Raw genomic sequence first — 19,014 nt, forward strand, 5'->3', positions numbered from 1 at the left:
TGGATGGTTGGTGCCCCCAGCCTTCAATTTTCAAAGACTGATGAAGATTCTTAATGGGATTGAGAGCTGGGGTTTATCTAAGCCATTGTTGGACATCTCATATTTGTTTTGTTTTCTTGTCCTTTAGCCACTCCAGTGTTGCCTTGGCTTTGGGATCCTTGTCTTGCTGGAAGGTGAATCTTTTTCCAGGCCACTTTGTCATCTGAGTTGAACAGATTCTCTTTTAGTATTTCCCTGTATGTAGTTCTATTCATTCTTCCATCAGCCTTAATAAGATTCTCTGTCCCTGCAGATGAAGAGCATCCTCACAGCATTGTGCTGCCACCACCAGACGTCACGGTAGAGATAGTGTTTTTAGAGGGAGGGGCTGGAACAGAACTCAGAATTCTAGAAGCACTGAAAGCTGGCCCAGATATAATAATATAAAATGATGAAGTTTGAAGGCCAACATTAATCTGGTACTGTATTGTATTCTTATCAGTCAACCTCCTGTTCAAATAAATCAAATAATACACAAGAAAAACCTTCTTAAACCTGACTGTATTATTACATAGAACAGAAAATATTTACAAAACACCCCACAAATGATCAAGGTATAGACAAACACGAACTGCAGGGTCCCAAACAAGTCCGGAATGGCAGATAAATGAATAAAGCTTATGAATGGATGGATGGTGGCAAGTTATCCTCTTACAAGCACAGTGTCCTAATGAAATAAGAAGTGTATGAAAGTTTTGGAGGCGCGTCTTCTCCAAAGGATGAGCAACATTAAACAGGCGACTTTGAAACTGTACTCCACTGTCCTTCAAATGATGCTGCAGAACCAACACCTTGGCTATGAAGTCTGTTCTGTGGCTTCTCTGGGAATTCTTATTATTATTGGAAATGAAATACATTGAAAGGTTGAAGGAAAAAAGGGTCTCCTAGTATCCCATCCCTAAAGATTTATATAAGATAACTAATCAGCAAGCATACTAAACTACAATACCCACAAAGCCCCACAGCATCCCACTATTTCCTTCTTAAACAAAATAGCCCTGATTATATTGGACAACAAACAACAGGAAACAAACTTTACATGAACCATTTATGTGGCACAGCTACAAAGCTCCATGTTGGTTTGTTACAACCACAAAACCCTAATTTCCCACATTCTAGCTGAGCTCCTTCTTATGCACTGTGGAAAACTGCAGACGTAGTTTTTTTTTTATGGATATTCCTGATAATTAGCCTCTTTCTTACCACCCACTCAAACAGGCCATTGTTACAGAGAGCTCTTGAAATTGTGGTTGTGTGCACATGTACTCCAGTTTCAGCAACTGGCTTCTGAAATTCCTTCAAAGTGATGGCTGGCTTCTTCGCTGTATCCCTTACCAGTCTACAGTACATCTTACTTGGGCACTACGTCTTATTAGACAGCCATCTTTACACAATGTGATGTATCTGTTAGTGCTCATTGGGACATCCAAACACTTGGATATTTTCTTTGTTATATATTTGTATCAGTATGTCTCTTCTGTGGTCTGCTCTCGAGGCTTCATTTTCACAGTAGGTTCACATTGTGCTAATGACCCTACACAGAGTGATTTTTATATCCAGAAAATATGACCTTTATTCAGCATGCTCACTGGTAGAAGCTAATCATTCAGTTAGGCCTTAATGACAAGCAAATATCTCTTGGTTGAGAGCACTTTTGTCATTTAGGCTTTAGTGGTATTAAAGGGATTGAATACCTGCACAAGTAGTAGTTTGAATTTTTTAGAAATGAATTTTTGATCAATTTTTCCTTTGGCTTTAAAAACAAACTGTCAGAACACTTAGGTTATCGATTATTATTATTTATTAATGTGATATGTGTATGCATCTTTTAAAATTCAGAGAATGGTAGATTGAAGGGGACTGAATACTTCTGCAAGGCACAGTACATTAAAGGATTTCTGCACCAAGTATCCTGGCTTTTATATTTACACAGAGCAGTTACCATAAAGAGCCAATGCCAAGACATCACTGAATGATGGCAGGTGATCGTGGATTAGTTTGGTCCCACCAAGTAAATAATGAGATGGATGCTTCTCAGTTTAACTGGCAAGTTAGGTTGATCCTATTCCTATTTTTTGGCATTTGTGAGACATTACATTTTTCCAGTATAGTGCAACCAGCAATAACAAATAAAAGAAAATTGCAATCCAGTTCTTGACTCGATTTTGATATGGATTGTGGTGTGAACCTGTGTGCGGACACTCTAGTCCTATTTCAGAAGGTGAATGTTTTCTATGCAACATTGTACCACAAAACTTATTGTAATGTTTGTGCCTATAGTCCGCATTAATAGAGGCAACTTGATTGACAATAAAAGGTGCGGAAACTGCAGGATGTTGATTTCACTTTAGCGGATGCCTTTGTGCATCCAGAACCCAATACAAGTTACAGAAATACAACAGTACTTAAGATAATGGCTGGTGGCACGGTGAAAGACATTTTGCTGAAGTAAAACATGATCTTTATCTACCTTAACATAAGGATTAGCGTCTGTGTGTCCATCCGGTAGCTATGTCTCTCATTCCAACAGATGGCACATGACAAGTGTTTATAGTACTAAAATGCATTGTATTTGTCATTCCAATAGATGATGCATCACAAACATTAACACTGCTTTATGAATCCTGTACCAAATGGTATGAAACAGGGATATGTCATTTTCTAACCTGCTTAATCCAGATCAGGGTCATTGTTAGTGCTGGACTCTATCCCAGCTAGCATAGCGCGCAAGGCTGGAACAAGACCTGGACCGGGCACAAGTCCATCACATGGCAGACATACAAACCCACATCAGGGCCAAACTGAGCATAGCCAATTCAGCTAACATGCATGTCTTTGGACAGTGAAAAGACACCAGAGGAACCAAAAGAAACCCATGGGGACACAGGGAGAACATGCAAATTCCACACAGGCAGGACCGGGGGTACAAACCCGGGTGTCCTTACCAAGAGGCTGCAGCATTACCACTGTGCCCCCTCAACAGAGACATATGCACTGCATTTTTTATTCCAACAGATGACACATCACAAAAATTTGCAGCAATGCACTTTTTTTTTTCTATAAATGTTTGTGATGCACCATCTTCTGGAATGACAAATGCAATCCATTTTATTACTACATGCATTGCAAAATACATTCTGATAGATGGTGTACTGCAAACTTTAACGCTAAGGTCTGTATTGCTTACTTAGATTTCAGCCCATCTTTGACAGGTAGCATAGCTCGTATTCTCCTGAAACTGTTGCCAAAAGCTCAGTCATTCCAGTGTAGGGAGGAATCACGACTCACCTTCTGTCCATTACATACTTTTGTCCAGCTGAGGGTGGCACAGAGCAAGTGGTTACCCATGTGGAAACAGGGCAGATACCATCCTGACTGGGAAGCTGGCTCATCACAGGACACACTTACATCCATTCTTGCCCAAAAAGCAGCTATATAACAACACATCAAAACGCATTTTGTAAAAGATAATAATTTTTCTTATAATCTTTTAAGAACTTGAAATTACATTTTGCTATATATTTTCCTATTTTACATAGGGCATAATGCTCAAAGCATTTTTTGAGATTACGTTGATTACCATAAATAAGAATATTACAAACTGTGCTTGCAAAAACTAAGCAATGTTAAAAAAACATTGTATCCTGAAACATTTTGGCTGATAGTTAGAATAGAACTTCCTAAAGATATTAAAGCAAATTTGTTCCGAGTCCCGTCCCCCCCAACAAAGGGCACGTAGAGGTGTACATTGGGAGAGCATTCATGACAAGTGCTCATCTGGATAATGTGCAGACTGCTGTCAAAATAGAAAGAGCCTGATGCTGTTTCCCCATGAATGTATATATCATGGCTGTTAGTCACAAAACATTCAAATAAACAGAAAGCTGCAAATACAAGTCCACAAGAATGTCATGGTGTCACTTTCCCTGAAACAGAGAAGGCCTCTCACTGACACTTTGTCTAACACCTTCTACCAACGTTCATTAAATATTTAGAGCACAACACAAGATGCCTATTAACTGAGATACTACAGGAAGTACTGCAATTTTTTAAATGAATGTCAAGACTTATCCCATGTATGATCTTGTTCTCTACGGCAAACCACCAAAATACCATTGGAGAGAAATCAATTTCCAAGCACAAAATAATAAAATTAATAATACTTTTAATCAAAGCAAGCCACTCCTTCATAAAATAATGCATAAATGTGTTTACTGCTTCCAAGATTTGACAGTTTGGTTTTAAAAAAATTGAATACATGATTGTAAACAAATGCATACAAAGAAACATTTTCCATTCATTCATCCATTTTTAATAATTATAATAATTACACTTTATTCATTTGCACAGGTGTTTAAAAAAAACGCTTCTGGTCTGCTGCATACTTCTTCCCAGCAGGCATTTTCCGGAAAAATAAACTGTTTCCACGGCTCATATTGCCCTGGGAGAAAAAGGGAAAAAAAAGAAAAAACACAAAGGAGAATCTAATTAAGTGGCTGGTAATTACAGAAACAGGGCAAGCAACGACCTGACTCCATGAAAGTTACAGAAACAAAATAAAGGTGATGGTGACAGGTAACTTCAGTGGGCCCTGTACATGTGACAGTACTGACCATGAATTGGTAACCTTGTCAAAGAGAAATAAAAAAGCCCAGCCTCCTCTTTTACACACTGTGTAGTCTCCTCTTTTTGGAATATACAGTGGGGGGAAAACAAGTATTTGATCCCCTGCTGAATTTGTATGTTTGCTCTCTTACAAAGAAATGAACAGTTTCTAATTTTTATGGTAGTTTCATTTTAATGGAGGGAGACAGAATATCAGCCAAAAATCCAGAAAAAAACACATTACAAAGTTATTAATTGATTTCCATGTCATTAAGTGAAATAAGTATTTGCTTCCCTTAAAACCCAGCCAGAATGCTGGCTCCCACAGATTGTCAGGGTGCCCATGTGGCACACAGATTACAATCAATCAATCAATCAATTGCTCAATCAATCAATCACAGATTCTCCTGATCTCAACTTGTTGTGTGTATAAAGCACACCTGACCACAGAATCATTTTCTTCCATTCCAACCTCTCCACCACCATGTGCAACACCAAAGAGCTGTCAAAGGACATCAGGGTAGACCTGCACAAGGCTGGAATGGGCTACAAGACCATCAGCAAGAAGCTTGGTGAGAAGGTGACAAATGTTGGTGCGATTATTCAGAAGTGGAAGAAATATAAAATGACCATCAATCATCCTCAGTCTGGAGCTCCATGCAAGATCTTACCTCATGGGGTGAGAATGATCATGAGAAAGGTGAGGGATCAGCCCAGAACTACACAGGAGGAGCTTGTTAATGATCTGAAGACAGTTGGGACCACAGTCACCAAGAACACCATTGGTAACACACCATGGCGTAATGGATTGACATCTTGCTGCGCCTGCAAGGTCCCCCTGCTCAAGAAGGCACCTGAACAGGCCCGGAAGATTCAGAGGCTCACTGGCAAACTTAAGACAGGCCTGTACATGTAACGAGTGGAGATCAGGAGTATCTGTAATTGATTGATTGATTGTAATCTGTGTGTCACATGGGCACACAGCCAATCTGTGGGAGCAAGCATTCTGGTTGGGTTGTAGGGGATCAAATACGTATTTCACTCAATGGCATGCAAATCAATTTGTAACTTTTATGTAATACATTTTTTCTGGATTTTTGGTGAATGGTCTCATTTCTTTTGTCACATTTCTTATGTCCTTATTAAACAAAATGCTTGATGAAATTGTGTTTTGAGTTGGCAGGCACAGAACATCCTACAGTAAGTTTCATCAAAAATTCTGCACTTTAAACAGAATGCCCAAAAGTTTTATTATACCATGTACCCTGATCTTTTGTTTACATCACATGATGAGAAGGTACTCAGTCAGCCAGCTTTTCTGTTTATCTACCGGTACTACTGGTCTATTAAATCAGCTTGTCTCCGCTTTAACTGTTTGGGCCATTTATGGCTGCAAAAGGTAAACATAAATCTAATTTTGGACTGAAAGAGACCATTTTTATCCATGTGTTTTCCTAACAAAGAAACCAGTTTAAAATCCTGCAATTTTGAGCCCTCAATGAAAACAGCTCTTAGGCCAGTGCTTCTCTCTCAAAAGTGTAAATCAGAATAGCTAAAGGTTAATAGAAAGCACACTTTACACATCATAATAAAAATGTAACACAAACACCTACTACAATAAATTGATTATCCAGTAATAAAGAGATTAAGAGCATTACTATATACAAGAAAAGACCCCTTCAGACTGGGGCTACTTATGATTTAAAGGGATTCCCCGGACTGGCGAGCAGTTACCTCTCTATTAAGGGTGCTCCAACAATCCAGCCAATTCTTGTAAACAGGGGCATATGGTGGGAGGCCGCCAGCAAGTCTAAATACGAAACAAAGCAAAAGGAGCATTGTTACATAGTCGTAAAATAAACATAACCTGCTAAGAAAAATGCCTTAGTATGCTCATGGTCAGAATCAGAATTCACTTTATTGGTCAGGTACAAATGGTGTAACACAGAACAGAAAAGATAAATGTAAAATGATAAAATATGATGCAGCATACATGGGCAATAGAAACAATAAAGAGATAAAGTAGGACTAAAATGTCCAGGTGGTCTAGAGTGCAGGTATACATAAATACAGAGTCAAAGTTCAAACCAGATTAGTCAGAATAACTGCACTTGGGGGGGAAAAACGTATTGTTTTAGCTTGGACTTTTTGATTGCGTTTGCAGGACGGACATCTCTAGAACAGGTGATGATGCCCTGGGTGAGTAGGATCAGCTATGATCTTTGTGGCCCACTTCAATACCCTGGACTCATGCAGGACTTGAATGGGAGGTAACTTACAGCCTACGATCTTTTCACAAGTTCTGATGCTGACAATGAAAATAATATAGTGCTGAACAATTTAAAAAAATCACAACCTCACACTTTTGCAACCCTCTGTCCCAAAGAAACAAAAACCTCTATGTGCTGCATTACTCAGAGGTAAACATTCTTGTTTAATGAATATTACAAAAAAACAAACACACTCTTTTGACCCAGAGGAGCCACATGTGGGAGTCCTACAGCCAAGGGATTAGAAGCCTTTTGTGAACAAGGTCATGTAAACTTGTCATCAGTATACCATTCGGCGTGGCTAGCAGATTATCTGCCCTTCTTTCTGATGTCCGTGTACAAGAAACTTACCCACAGTTGTTGACAGCCATGAGGTTTGAAACAAGTACAAAAGGGTACGTCAGCATACTGGCTAGAAACTAGACAGAAAACAAAAGAGAAGCAGTTGATTCACATTTATTTTTAAAAAATACATGTGAGAATTGGCTATATGCACACTCTCCTCTGCTTTCCGCGTTAGCCAGCTACTACACTTCCGGCACTGATATCAAAATGGACTAACTATGGTGTTTTTCACCCAATTGCTTCAAGATGTGCCCAAACCTATGGTAAATGACATAATTTGCATTATTCAAACATTGTACCAAAATGTCAAGAGCTAAAAAGGAGAAGGGCTTCAAACTATATATTTCAGGCTACATCCACAATTATGAAGGTAAAATCCGGACGTATTAAGTACTTGTGTCTACTATGAACGTACATGGAACAAATAGGATTACATTAGGCTTCTTTAAAAAAAAACAGAATTTCAATAATTAGTCATTAAAAACTTTATTCAGGGACAGGTGAATGAATATGTATGTAAGCTTAATAGTGCAACTGCGCTGGACAAGCTGCATCAGCCAGGGATGATTCACCAAAACAATGAGCTAGCATTACATCATCAATAACAGGAGCACGTCTAAAAAACGGTAACTCCGCACATTTGCGCGTGCTTTTCCAACTAGTCCTTTTAAAGACAGCAAGCTACTTCAAAGAGGTGTGTAAAGAGCAGAGAATCCATCCTATGTGGTTCTTGGTGCTGATGCTACAAGAGACATCGTACCTTATTAAAAAAGTGAATGTCTCTTGTCTGAGCCAACAAAACGGTGAATGCCAAACCACTACTTCATTGTAAGGGTCTCCATTTGTTTTGTCAGCTGGAGGATGTCCTCTCTGAGAGTCATGTTTCCATCAACAACTGCTGGATCCTCCTCCTCGCCCAGTGTGTCACCCTCCATCAGTCGCTTTTTCTTCTCCCAAATCCACAGTCTTGCATGTGGAACAGAGAAATTATTCAACTCAAACGACGCAGGAACCTCTCCTTCCTTCAACAGTCACCACCCTATCTCAGACCCTGGTCCATGAAAATCCTTTTTTTTTTTTTTTTTTTTTTAAATACGCCAGCTACAAACTTGGGTATGATGACCAACTGTAAAGCTCTCTTTCTGGATAGTGACGATCCATTTAGATCAGGTTTTCACAATGGTTTGAAATGTATGAACACTTACTGGAAGGATGACATAAAGGTACACATTAACGTTAAGCTGTAGCGCTATCTGTACACTGAAACTTAAACTTCTTTTTCTCTGACATTCTCGACACTAAACAAAAACCACAACTGCAGCATGGACAATGGAAGTGACTGAGCTGGCTGGGAATTCACCGGAAGTACGTCAGCATTAACGTGTGCATATAGCCCATTATTTCTGTGCTTATATGCAAAGTGACACTCAGATGCACTTACCCCAGTGATGGCTTGAGAGCAGCTCTTAATTTCTCCTGTATGAGACATCTGCATTGACACAGAAAGGTAGCCTTTAATAACATGAACTTACAGGTGAAGACAGAAGCCAGGAAAATTGCATCAGTTCTACCACCTGATCTGTTCTAGTGCTTCAGCCCAGCTTGTGCAACCCTTTTGCAGTGCAAATCCTAGTCCATTTTAACTCATATTGTGTGTAACTGCACATGTAAAAGGCAGTAAATATATCCTGACGAAGAACTAAGTTAAGCAATGGCTTGTTGAACTCTTAAGATTCAAAACCATACCAATCATTCAGCACAGAAATGAATGAATCCACATGATTTTTTATGGAAGCAACATAAGCATCTCTCTTATTTTAATTTAGGATTTGAGTAAATGGCATAGTTCACAACACAAAAATAGAATGGTAATAAGCTTACAACTTTAATACTAAAAGTTAAATTTAAGAAAGAGAAACAGAATGTTTATCGTATGACCACACTTTGTTCGTCACTTGCATTTGCTACGTAGAAATCTGCTGCCTCACAGTAAGGAGAGCATGGGTTTGCCATGTCCTTCCTTCATGGAGTTTTCAAAAGCGCTATATAAAGTATTATTATTATTACTAAGTAGCCTAAGACTGATACAACACCTGGAGGAAAATTAGCTGCAACAATGCAGATGAAAATCTCTGATTCTGTAAAATTAGCAGAACCCCACCAGTAGTTTAAAAAAACTCAGATCAATAATAAAAGTTTCCAGCTTTCTGTAACAATGACATTATAGAAAAAAATACTCACAGTATTGTCTATTGCATATGTGTTAATGAGATGTGCCAAGACATTGCAGAGCCAAAGAGAAATAATATCACCTAGGAGGCGAGGAATCAAACCACTGCAAGAGACAGAGAGACACACATGGATGACAGACCTACAGATATGTGGACTGGAGACAAGTAAAGATTTCTACTGCGAGACAGAAATGTTAAAGCCAGAGGGAAAAAAAATCCCTGAGAATATCGAAACACAGTCTGTTGTGATGGACTGACACAAACGGTAACATCTGTGAATATGCAAGGAATTCAGAAATCAATTTAAGATTCAGAGAAATGTTAAGACATTTTTGTTTTTTAACATATCATCATAAATAGTACATCAACAGCAGATGAATCAATTATAACCCCAAATGACAGAAAGAATGAGAATGAAATTATTTTAGGGTTCAAAACTACAATTACTTAGTTTTTAATGCTCAAAAAAATTATGCAAATATTAAAAAAAAAAAAAAAAAAACGATACCTATCAGAGACATACTCCACCTATTCCTCATAGGGTCATTGGGAGTCCTTGCCTATCCTGACAACACTGGACAGGTACCACATCAGGACTGGGCTGCTCCCGTCCACCGCACGGCAAACTCAAACTGCTTCAATTGTGCTGTGGTGCCTCGGAGGCTAAAGGATCTGCACTGGTATCTGGAAGGATGTAGGTTCAATTCCCATTACTGCTAGGAGAGATCCTACTCTGTTGGGCCCTTGTGCTAGGCCCTTAACGTGAAAATTGCTCCAGGGGAACCGTACAATGGCTGACACTGCACTTGGACCTCCAAAGGTCATGCAAAAAGGCAATTTCTCCTCAGGGATTAATACAGTGTACCAAATACCAAAAAGAAATGCTGAATAACTTAAAATGCACATCTCGGGGGTGGACATACAAGGAGAATGTGCAGAATCTGTTGACAAAGGGCCCAGCACCTGGAAGCCAGGACTCTGGAGCTTAGAAACAGTAGCGACTGGCACTGTGCCACCCCAAACATACGGTATAAGGTTAGTGAAGGCCTGCATCAGCATGCAACCTGCAAAAGCAAAAAATTAAAGGGTTATTCTCACACTGGAAAGAAAGACACGCAATGTTTCAGCTGTATAGCCTTCATCTTTTACCTTCTTTCTTTTCAGAGTGTGAATAACCTTTACACTTTTCCTATATGATATAAAAGGTAAAATAATCTCTTTTCTATAGTCAGAATCCTTACATATTTTATTAGGTTAAAATACATGGTTTAACAAAAGCTTTTTTCTTCAGGGGTAAGAAAGTCTTCCATCCATCCATTTTCTTCTGCTTATCCGAGGTTGGGTCGCGGGGGCAGCACCTTGAGCAGAGATGCCCAGAATTCCCTCTCCCCGGCCACTTCTTCTAGCTCTTCCGGGAGAATCCCAAGGCGTTCCCCGGGCCAGCCGGGAGACATAGTCCCTCCAGCGTGTCCTGGGTCTTCCCCGGGGCCTCCTCCCGGTTGGACGTGCCTGGAACACCTCACCAGGGAGGCGTCCAGGAGGCATCCTAATCAGATACCCGAGCCACCTCATCTGAATCCTCTCGATGCGGAGGAGCAGCGGCTCTACTCTGAGCCCCTCCCGGATGACTGAGCTTCTCACCCTATCTTTAAGGGAGAGCCCAGACACCCTGTGGAGGAAACTCATTTCAGCCGCTTGTATTCACGATCTCGTTCTTTCGGTCACTACCCACAGCTCATGACCATAGGTGAGGGCAGGAACATAGATCGACTGGTAAATTGAGAGCTTTGCCTTACGGCTCAGCTCCTTTTTCACCACGACAGACCGATGCAGAGCCCGCATCACTGCGGACGCCGCACCAATCCGCCTGTCGATCTCACGCTCCATTCTTCCCTCACTCGTGAACAAGACCCCGAGATACTTGAACTCCTCCACTTGAGGCAGGATCTCACTCCCAACCCTGAGAGGGCACTCCACCCTTTTCCGGCTGAGGACCATGGTCTCGGATTTGGAGGTGCTGATTCCCATCCCAGCCGCTTCACACTCAGCTGCGAACCGATCCAGAGAGAGCTGAAGATCACGGCCTGATGAAGCAAACAGGACAACATCATCTGCAAAAAGCAGTGACCCAATCCTGAGTCTACCAAACCGGACCCCTTCAACACCCTGGCTGCGCCTAGAAATTCTGTCCATAAAAGTTATCAACAGAATCGGTGACAAAGGGCAGCCCTGGCGGAGTCCAACTTTCACTGGAAACAGGTTCGACTTACTGCCGGCAATGCGGACCAAGCTCTGACACTGGTTGTACAGGGACCGAACAGCCTTATCAGGGGGTCCGGTACCCCATACTCCCGGAGCACCCCCTACAGGATCCCCCATGGGACACGGTTGAACGTCTTTTCCAAGTCCACAAAACACATGTAGACTGGTTGGGCGAACTCCCATTCACCCTCCAGGACTCTGCTAAGGGTGTAGAGCTGGTTCACTGGACGAAAACCACACTGTTCCTCCTGAATCCGAGGTTTGACTACTCGACGGACCCTCCTCTCCAGAACCCCCGAACAGACTTTTCCAGGGAGGCTGAGGAGTGTGATCCCTCTGTAGTTGGAACACACCCTCCGGTCCCCTTTCTTAAAGAGGGGGAGCACCACCCCGGTCTGCCAATCCAGAGGCACTGTCCCTGATGTCCATGCGATGTTGCAGAGACGTGTCAACCAAGACAGCCCTACAACATCCAGAGCCTTGAGGAACTCTGGGCGTATCTCATCCACCCCCGGGGCCCTGCCACCAAGGAGTTTTTTGACCACCTCGGTGACCTCAGTCCCAGAGATGGGGGAGCCCACCTCCGAGTCCCCAGGCACTGCTTCCTCATTGGAAGGCATGTTAGTGGGATTGAGGAGGTCTTCGAAGTACTCCCCCCACCGACCCACAACGTCCCGAGTCGAGGTCAGCAGCGCACCATCCCCACCATATACAGTGTTGACACTGCACTGCTTCCCCCTCCTGAGACGCCGGACGGTGGACCAGAATCTCCTCGAAGCAGTCCGAAAGTCGTTCTCCATGGCCTCCCCGAACTCCTCCCATGCCCGAGTTTTTGCCTCAGCAACCACCGAAGCCGCATTCCGCTTGGCCTGCCGGTACCTATTAGTTGCCTCCAGAGTCCCACAGGACAAAAGGGACTGGTAGGACTCCTTCTTCAGCTTGACAGCATCCTTCACCGCTGGTGTCCACCAATGGGCTCGGGGATTGCCGCCACGACAGGCACCGACTACCTTACAGCCACAGCTCCGGTCAGCCGCCTCAACAATAGAGGCACGGAACATGGCCCATTCGGACTCAATGTCCCCCACCTCCCTCGGGACATGGTCAAAGTTCTGCCGGAGGTGGGAGTTGAAGCTACTTCTGACAGGGGGCTCTGCCAGACGTTCCCAGCAGACCCTCACAACACGTTTGGGCCTACCAGGCCTGACCGGCATCCTCCCCCACCATCGAAGCCAACTCACCACCAAGTGGTGATCAGTTGACAGCTCTGCCCCTCTCTTCACCCGAGTGTCCAAGACATGTGGCCGCAAGTTCGACGACACGACCACAAAGTCGATTATCGAACTGAGGCCTAGGGTGTCCTGGTGCCAAGTGCACATATGAACACCCCTATGCTTGAACATGGTGTTCGTTATGGACAATCCGTGACGAGCACAGAAGTCCAATAACAAAACACCACTCGGGTTCAGATCGGGGGGGGCCATTCCTCCCAATCACGCCCTTCCAGGTTTCACTGTCATTGCCCACGTGAGCACTGAAGTCTCCCAGCAGTACGAGGGAGTCCCCAGAAGGTATGCCCTCTAGCACCCCCTCCAGGGATTCCAAAAAGGGTGGGTACTCCGAACTGCTGTTCGGTGCATACGCACAAACAACAGTTAGGACTCGTCCCCCCACCCGAAGGCGAAGGGAGGCTACCCTCTTGTCCACCGGGGTAAACCCCAATGTATAGGCTCCAAGTCGGGGGGCAATAAGTATGCCCACACCCGCTCAGCGCATCTCACCGGGGGCAACTCCAGAGTGGTAGAGAGTCCAGCCCCTCTCAAGGAGATTGGTTCCAGAATCCAAGCTGTGCGTCGAGGTGAGCCCGACTATATCTAGCCGGAACCTCTCAACCTCACGCACAAGCTCAGGCTCCTTCCCCTTCAGAGAGGTGACATTCCACGTCCCAAGAGCCAGCTTCTGTAGCCGAGGATCGGACCGCCAAGGTCCCTGCCTTCGGCCACCACCCAACTCACACTGCACCCAATCTCCTTGGCCCTTCCCATAGGTGGTGAGCCCATGGGAAGGGGGACCCACGTTGCCTCTTCGGGCTGTGCCCGGCCGAGCCCCATGGGTGCAAGTCCGGCCACCAGGCGCTCGCCATCAAGCCCAACCTCCAGGCCTGGCCTCAGAGGGGGGCCCCGGTGACCCGCGTCCGGGCAAGGGAAAACGCCGTCCAAAGTTTTTAGTCATCATAGGAGGTTGTTTTGAACCGCACTTTGTCTCAAAACAACCTCCTATGATGAAGAAAGTCTTCATTTAGGAAAAAAAAATGCACTTTACAAAACACCAAGATATTGCTATAATGATGTTCTCTTCTGAAGGAGTACCCTGTAAATTGAGAAAACACTAGAAGGTAAAATTTAAACCTTATTACATTGGTAGATGCTCATAAAAGCAACTGGCAAGATGTGATTAAACTTGTATGATGCACCATAACACAGTTTCTCTGATGTAGGCCTAGTATTAGAGTGGTTTTCTCTATACCAGCCAAAAAATTAAGAGACTGTTTTGTTCAAATAGTGTACGCTAATTTTCAACATAAAATACTGAAGTGACTGAACTCACGCAAAAAAACCGAAGACTCCTTCTTCTCTGTATATTGTTACAATAGAGTCGAACACTCCGCTAAAATGAGGAAAAAAAGGTGAAAAATGTTAGCAGACCATCTGTTGAAGTAATCACAACAATTTAGTTCCCTTCCTTTTGAACCACTGACCTGTATTTGGCTTCCCTTCCAATAAACTGTACCATGCATCGTAACGTGATCACTACGAAAAGAAGAACATAATCACAACACGCTCACACAACAAACCTCTCATGAAGAAACTCTTGTTTCAAAGTCAAATGGAACCCCCTGTGTCAACATTGACTGGCATAGAGAATGGCCAACTAGACTAAGGATGTGGCACTGACATAGGGTTATTGCTAAAGTTTCAAATAAGATTTGTATGGGAATTACATTAATAAGACTGGCTAGGAACATGCTGAAGCGTAATTTTAGACATTCTACTGTTGTATACAAGTATGAAAATACAGCCGAGAGCCTACTAGCATAAATAAAAAAAGTCACACATTTTCTGTGAATTTCACAAATTAAATTAGATGACGAAGAGTCTGTAATTAAAATCAGGTTGAAAGTAAGAAAGCCACAGATATAATATTTTGTGAAACCTCTCTGTCTCTCTCTGCAATGGGGACCAGTGTGCAATAACTTTTAAAGTCTAGGTCATCGTATTACAGATTTGCCGTATTCAGACTACATAACTGCATCTTTTATATATCTCATTGTATCCAGAAATCACAATTAAGGACCCGGCGTTTCATTGTTAAACTCAATGGTTAATGCTTGAATATACAAACAGTACCCACACTAACAATACTGTATGTTTTAAATATGGCTTAGCTTGCAAGATCACTGTATCTCTGTGAATAGTTCTTTGAGATTTCAAACAGTAATCTTGTAAGGTTAGCGATCAGTTTAAATGTGTTTCCTCTTGAGGAGTACATTGATTTAGTTTGTGGCCTCTCTGCCTTGTGCACTTCACTTTTCTTCTTTTAAGTAGAACTATGTACCAATCAGGTCAACTCTCCTTTTTTAGAAAAGCAGTGCTTAACCCACACATTTCAAGGGTTATATGAGGAAAGTAATACCATTTTCTATTTTCTATCTATAGTTATGTCTAGATGTCTGGATGACAACAGGAGCATACACTTGACTATCATGGCAAGGTAAGGTGTAGGTCACTGTCTTTGCTAACCAGTTGAGAGAGGGACCCCCACTGGGATCCTCAGAGTCACAAAGATAATTGAGTGGTAACCCGTTTAGCTGCCAGACGTCATTCTGCATGTACAGTACCTTATAATCATATATATCAAAATGACCGTGGTACCAGGTCACCACAAAGAAACTTGTATTTTTAAGGATCTTAAGGAATACACTTTAGCAGCTGAGGCAAAGGATGAATGATACCTCTAGTCTTTCAGCTGTTTAGTCATTCCACAGAAAAAAAAATTATGCAAAATTATTATGCAATATTGATACTACAATACACTACACTTCACCGGAATGCAATTCGACTCTATAAAAAAAGCTTAGGTCAGGTCAGGTTGGGGAGCAAGCACTGGTACAAAGTGTTGCCATACCCACCACACAATGAAATAGCTCAGGATTCCCGGGTGGCAACCCCCCAGGCAGACTGGACCCCCAGATAAAAAATGAGAAATTACAATCTATTTGCCGCAGCATTACATGGGCGTCCCCTTGGCCTGTTCCAGCTGCTTGGGTCCTCAACTGTGAAAATCCTGCGAGCCAGATCACTCTTGAGGAATCACGCCACATGGCTGTAGTGCCATAACCGACGCTTCCTCACAATGTAGGTAATGGGCCTCATTTGGGACTCCATGAGCAACTACTTGTTCAACACAAAGTCAACCCAGCGGTACCCAAGTATTCTCCGAAGAGACACAGTACCAAAGGAGTCCAGTCTTCGTCTCAGGTCACTGGATAGCATCCATGTCTCGCAACCAAATAGCAAGACAGGAAGCACCAGGACTCTAAAGACTTGGACCTTTGTCCTTTTGCATAGATATTGGGAGTGCCACACACCCCTTTCCAGTGACCTCATGACCCCCCCCATGCTCTCCCAATCCACCTACTGACTTCTATAAACACCGATTTTGAAAAAAAAAATATACCTGTGCCAAAACTATTAGGCTATACTTTTATAAATTTCTGTGCTATGCATGTAGTGCCTATCTCAACATTTTTTCTGAATTAACTTCTCAAACCCAAAGCATGCCACTTACTAAATGACATATGCATAGTGAGACACACAAAGAGGAAACTGTGAAAAGAAGAAGCATTTACCGTGGAACGGATGCGTAACAAATGTGGCACAAGAACGTGCCACCATCTCTTTGGTTGTCTGTGGAAAGAAAGCAATCATCAATCACATATTACCCCTGTTAAAGACAAAGTACTAACACCTTAACATTATGAACAAAACAATTAAAAAGTAATTTTCCAAATAAAGTGTTTAAAAAGATTCTGTTTGCACTCTGTAATTAAAAGGTTACTACATCCGAGTGGCCAAGTAACATTATAGTGGACAACAAAACAATCTGAAAATCATCAGCTACTTTTAGTCTGTAAGCAAAGTTAAAACTGCCAGTTGGGGGACCCACCACCATGTTACACCGCAAGAAGGGCATCTCTGCAGTAAGGCTAAAGAGTTTAGATTAGGGAAAGGGAAAAAGAAGTAAAAAGATATTTCCATGCCAAACATTTTTTTAGACTTCCATGTATTAAAAAGTGGTATTTTCTACATGGTGTGACAGAAATGTATGCAAATACCTTAAAGTCTGCAATGTGCACTTTAGTCACGTCTGAATTGTTTGATTTGTAATTTTAAACTGTGGAGCAGAGGGGTAAATCAGGGAAAAATGTACTCCAAAAATTATGGAGCACACTGTATGTTTTGAGATTTTTTTTATGGTAAGGAGGACAGCAACTTTGAGGTAAAGTAGTGAGACTCACTAATCATAATGGCAGAGATGTTTTTTCACTGGCTTGGTTCTTTGTTATTAATGTGTTTGAAACTAGTTTGATAGATATTAGTTTGGTTATTATGGGGGGAAAGAAAGGAAAAATGTGGAAGTCATGTTTGTGATTGAAGAACATTATTGACCACCACAGCTTAAAGTTCTGTATTTTTCAATTCAAAGTTATTTCTTCACAATCATAGTATATATTGATTTGTCATATGAAATTGTGCTACAAACCAGATTTTATAAATTTTAAAAAATAAAGTCCACTCTTGCACTCTTTTATAGTAGAGCTTATGGGTACCAGGAACCCATTATAAAAAAAAAAAAAACATACCGGATACGTCTACTTTGAAGTAACAAAAGTTTCAGTTTAAGAAAACATGCCTCCTGCATTTCTGACATATACTTGGGGCAAAAAAGTAAACTGAAAAAAAATAAATTGTACCACAGATTCTTGGTACTATTTTCTCAAGGTAAGAATACGTTTCTTGTTTGCTGATCAGCTCACAGCGAGTGTCGTGGGCAGACTTATGAAACTCCTCAGCGCCAAGCTATATTATGCTCAATATCTTATTTTGCTTCTGCAATTCTGTTTCTTCAGCGATTAAGTGCTGCCATGGCTTGTAGTAATAGACATATATTCATTTAAAATCAAATGATTATTTTTTCCTAAACCATACCTACTTTTCACCTATTGCATTCTGTGTTAATATTTATACACAACATTGAATCACAGCAGAATTAATTTGTTTTTATTGACACCAATCAACAGCAAAATACTTTTTAATGTTTAAGTAAAAACAGATCTCTGCAAAGTGGTCTAAGTTAATTACAACTATCCTGCCATCATCCAACCCGCTATATCCTAACTACAGGGCCACGGAGGTCTGCTGGAGCCAATCCCAACCAACACAAGGCGCAAGGCAGGAAACAAACCCTGGGCACTGCAGGGCACGCACGCACGCACGCACACACACACACACACACACACTAGGGACAATTTAGAACCGCCAATGCACCTAACCTGCATGTCTTTGGACTGTGGGAGGAAACCGGAATACCTGGAGGAAACCCATGCAAACTCCACGCAGGGAGGACCAGGGTAGCGAACCCAGGTCTCCTTACTGCGAGGCATCAGCGCTACCCACTGCGCCACCATGCCGCCCTTTAATTACAAATATAAAACTCAAAATTATTTGCACAAGTATTTACTGGTGAAACCAACTTGTTGTAGAATCCACATAATTAATTAAATGGAGATCACCTGATCACGTGAAAGGTCCAGCTAGTGGGGTGGGGTCAGTATCATGGACTAACCTACACAATGAAGGCAAAAGAACATCCAAGCAACTCCATGAAGAGGTAATTGAAAAAGTACAAGTCAGGGGATGGAGGCAAGAAAATATCCAAGTCAAAAGAGTATCCTCTGGAGTCCAGTTAAATCACTCATTAATAGAAAGAGTACAACACAGCTGGAAATCTGCCAAAAACAGGCTGTCCACAAAAATGTGCACAAAGGAGACAGTGAGGGAAGCCTCTGCTGCCACCACCAGTATGAGGAAAGCCAGATTTATGATAACATTGAAGGAGTTACAAGTTACAGCACAGCAGAGATTGGAGAGAATGTGCAGACAACAACTCTTGCCTGGGTGCTTCACCAGTTACAGTGTTTT

The 19,014-nt window shown here is 42.1% G+C and overlaps 1 protein-coding gene across 1 annotated transcript in view; it reads right to left on the minus strand.

Moving 5' to 3' along the window:
• Positions 1–4,187: 4,187 nt before the first annotated feature.
• mtch2 (mitochondrial carrier homolog 2) overlaps positions 4,188–19,014 on the minus strand; it is a 30,134-nt gene continuing 15,307 nt past the window's right edge. Inside the window, exons 6-13 of the mRNA XM_028794276.2 lie at positions 16,662–16,719; positions 14,511–14,562; positions 14,360–14,419; positions 9,501–9,594; positions 8,701–8,748; positions 7,266–7,333; positions 6,379–6,454; positions 4,188–4,480 (exon numbers count right to left, since the gene is read on the minus strand). Of these exons, the coding sequence (XP_028650109.1) occupies positions 4,394–4,480; positions 6,379–6,454; positions 7,266–7,333; positions 8,701–8,748; positions 9,501–9,594; positions 14,360–14,419; positions 14,511–14,562; positions 16,662–16,719 (543 nt within the window). The 3' untranslated portion in view covers positions 4,188–4,393. The remainder of the gene's footprint in view (positions 4,481–6,378; positions 6,455–7,265; positions 7,334–8,700; positions 8,749–9,500; positions 9,595–14,359; positions 14,420–14,510; positions 14,563–16,661; positions 16,720–19,014) is intronic.

The sequence above is a fragment of the Erpetoichthys calabaricus genome, chromosome 2 (genome assembly GCF_900747795.2).
Source record: "Erpetoichthys calabaricus chromosome 2, fErpCal1.3, whole genome shotgun sequence".
Classification (NCBI taxonomy): Eukaryota; Metazoa; Chordata; class Cladistia; order Polypteriformes; family Polypteridae; genus Erpetoichthys; species Erpetoichthys calabaricus.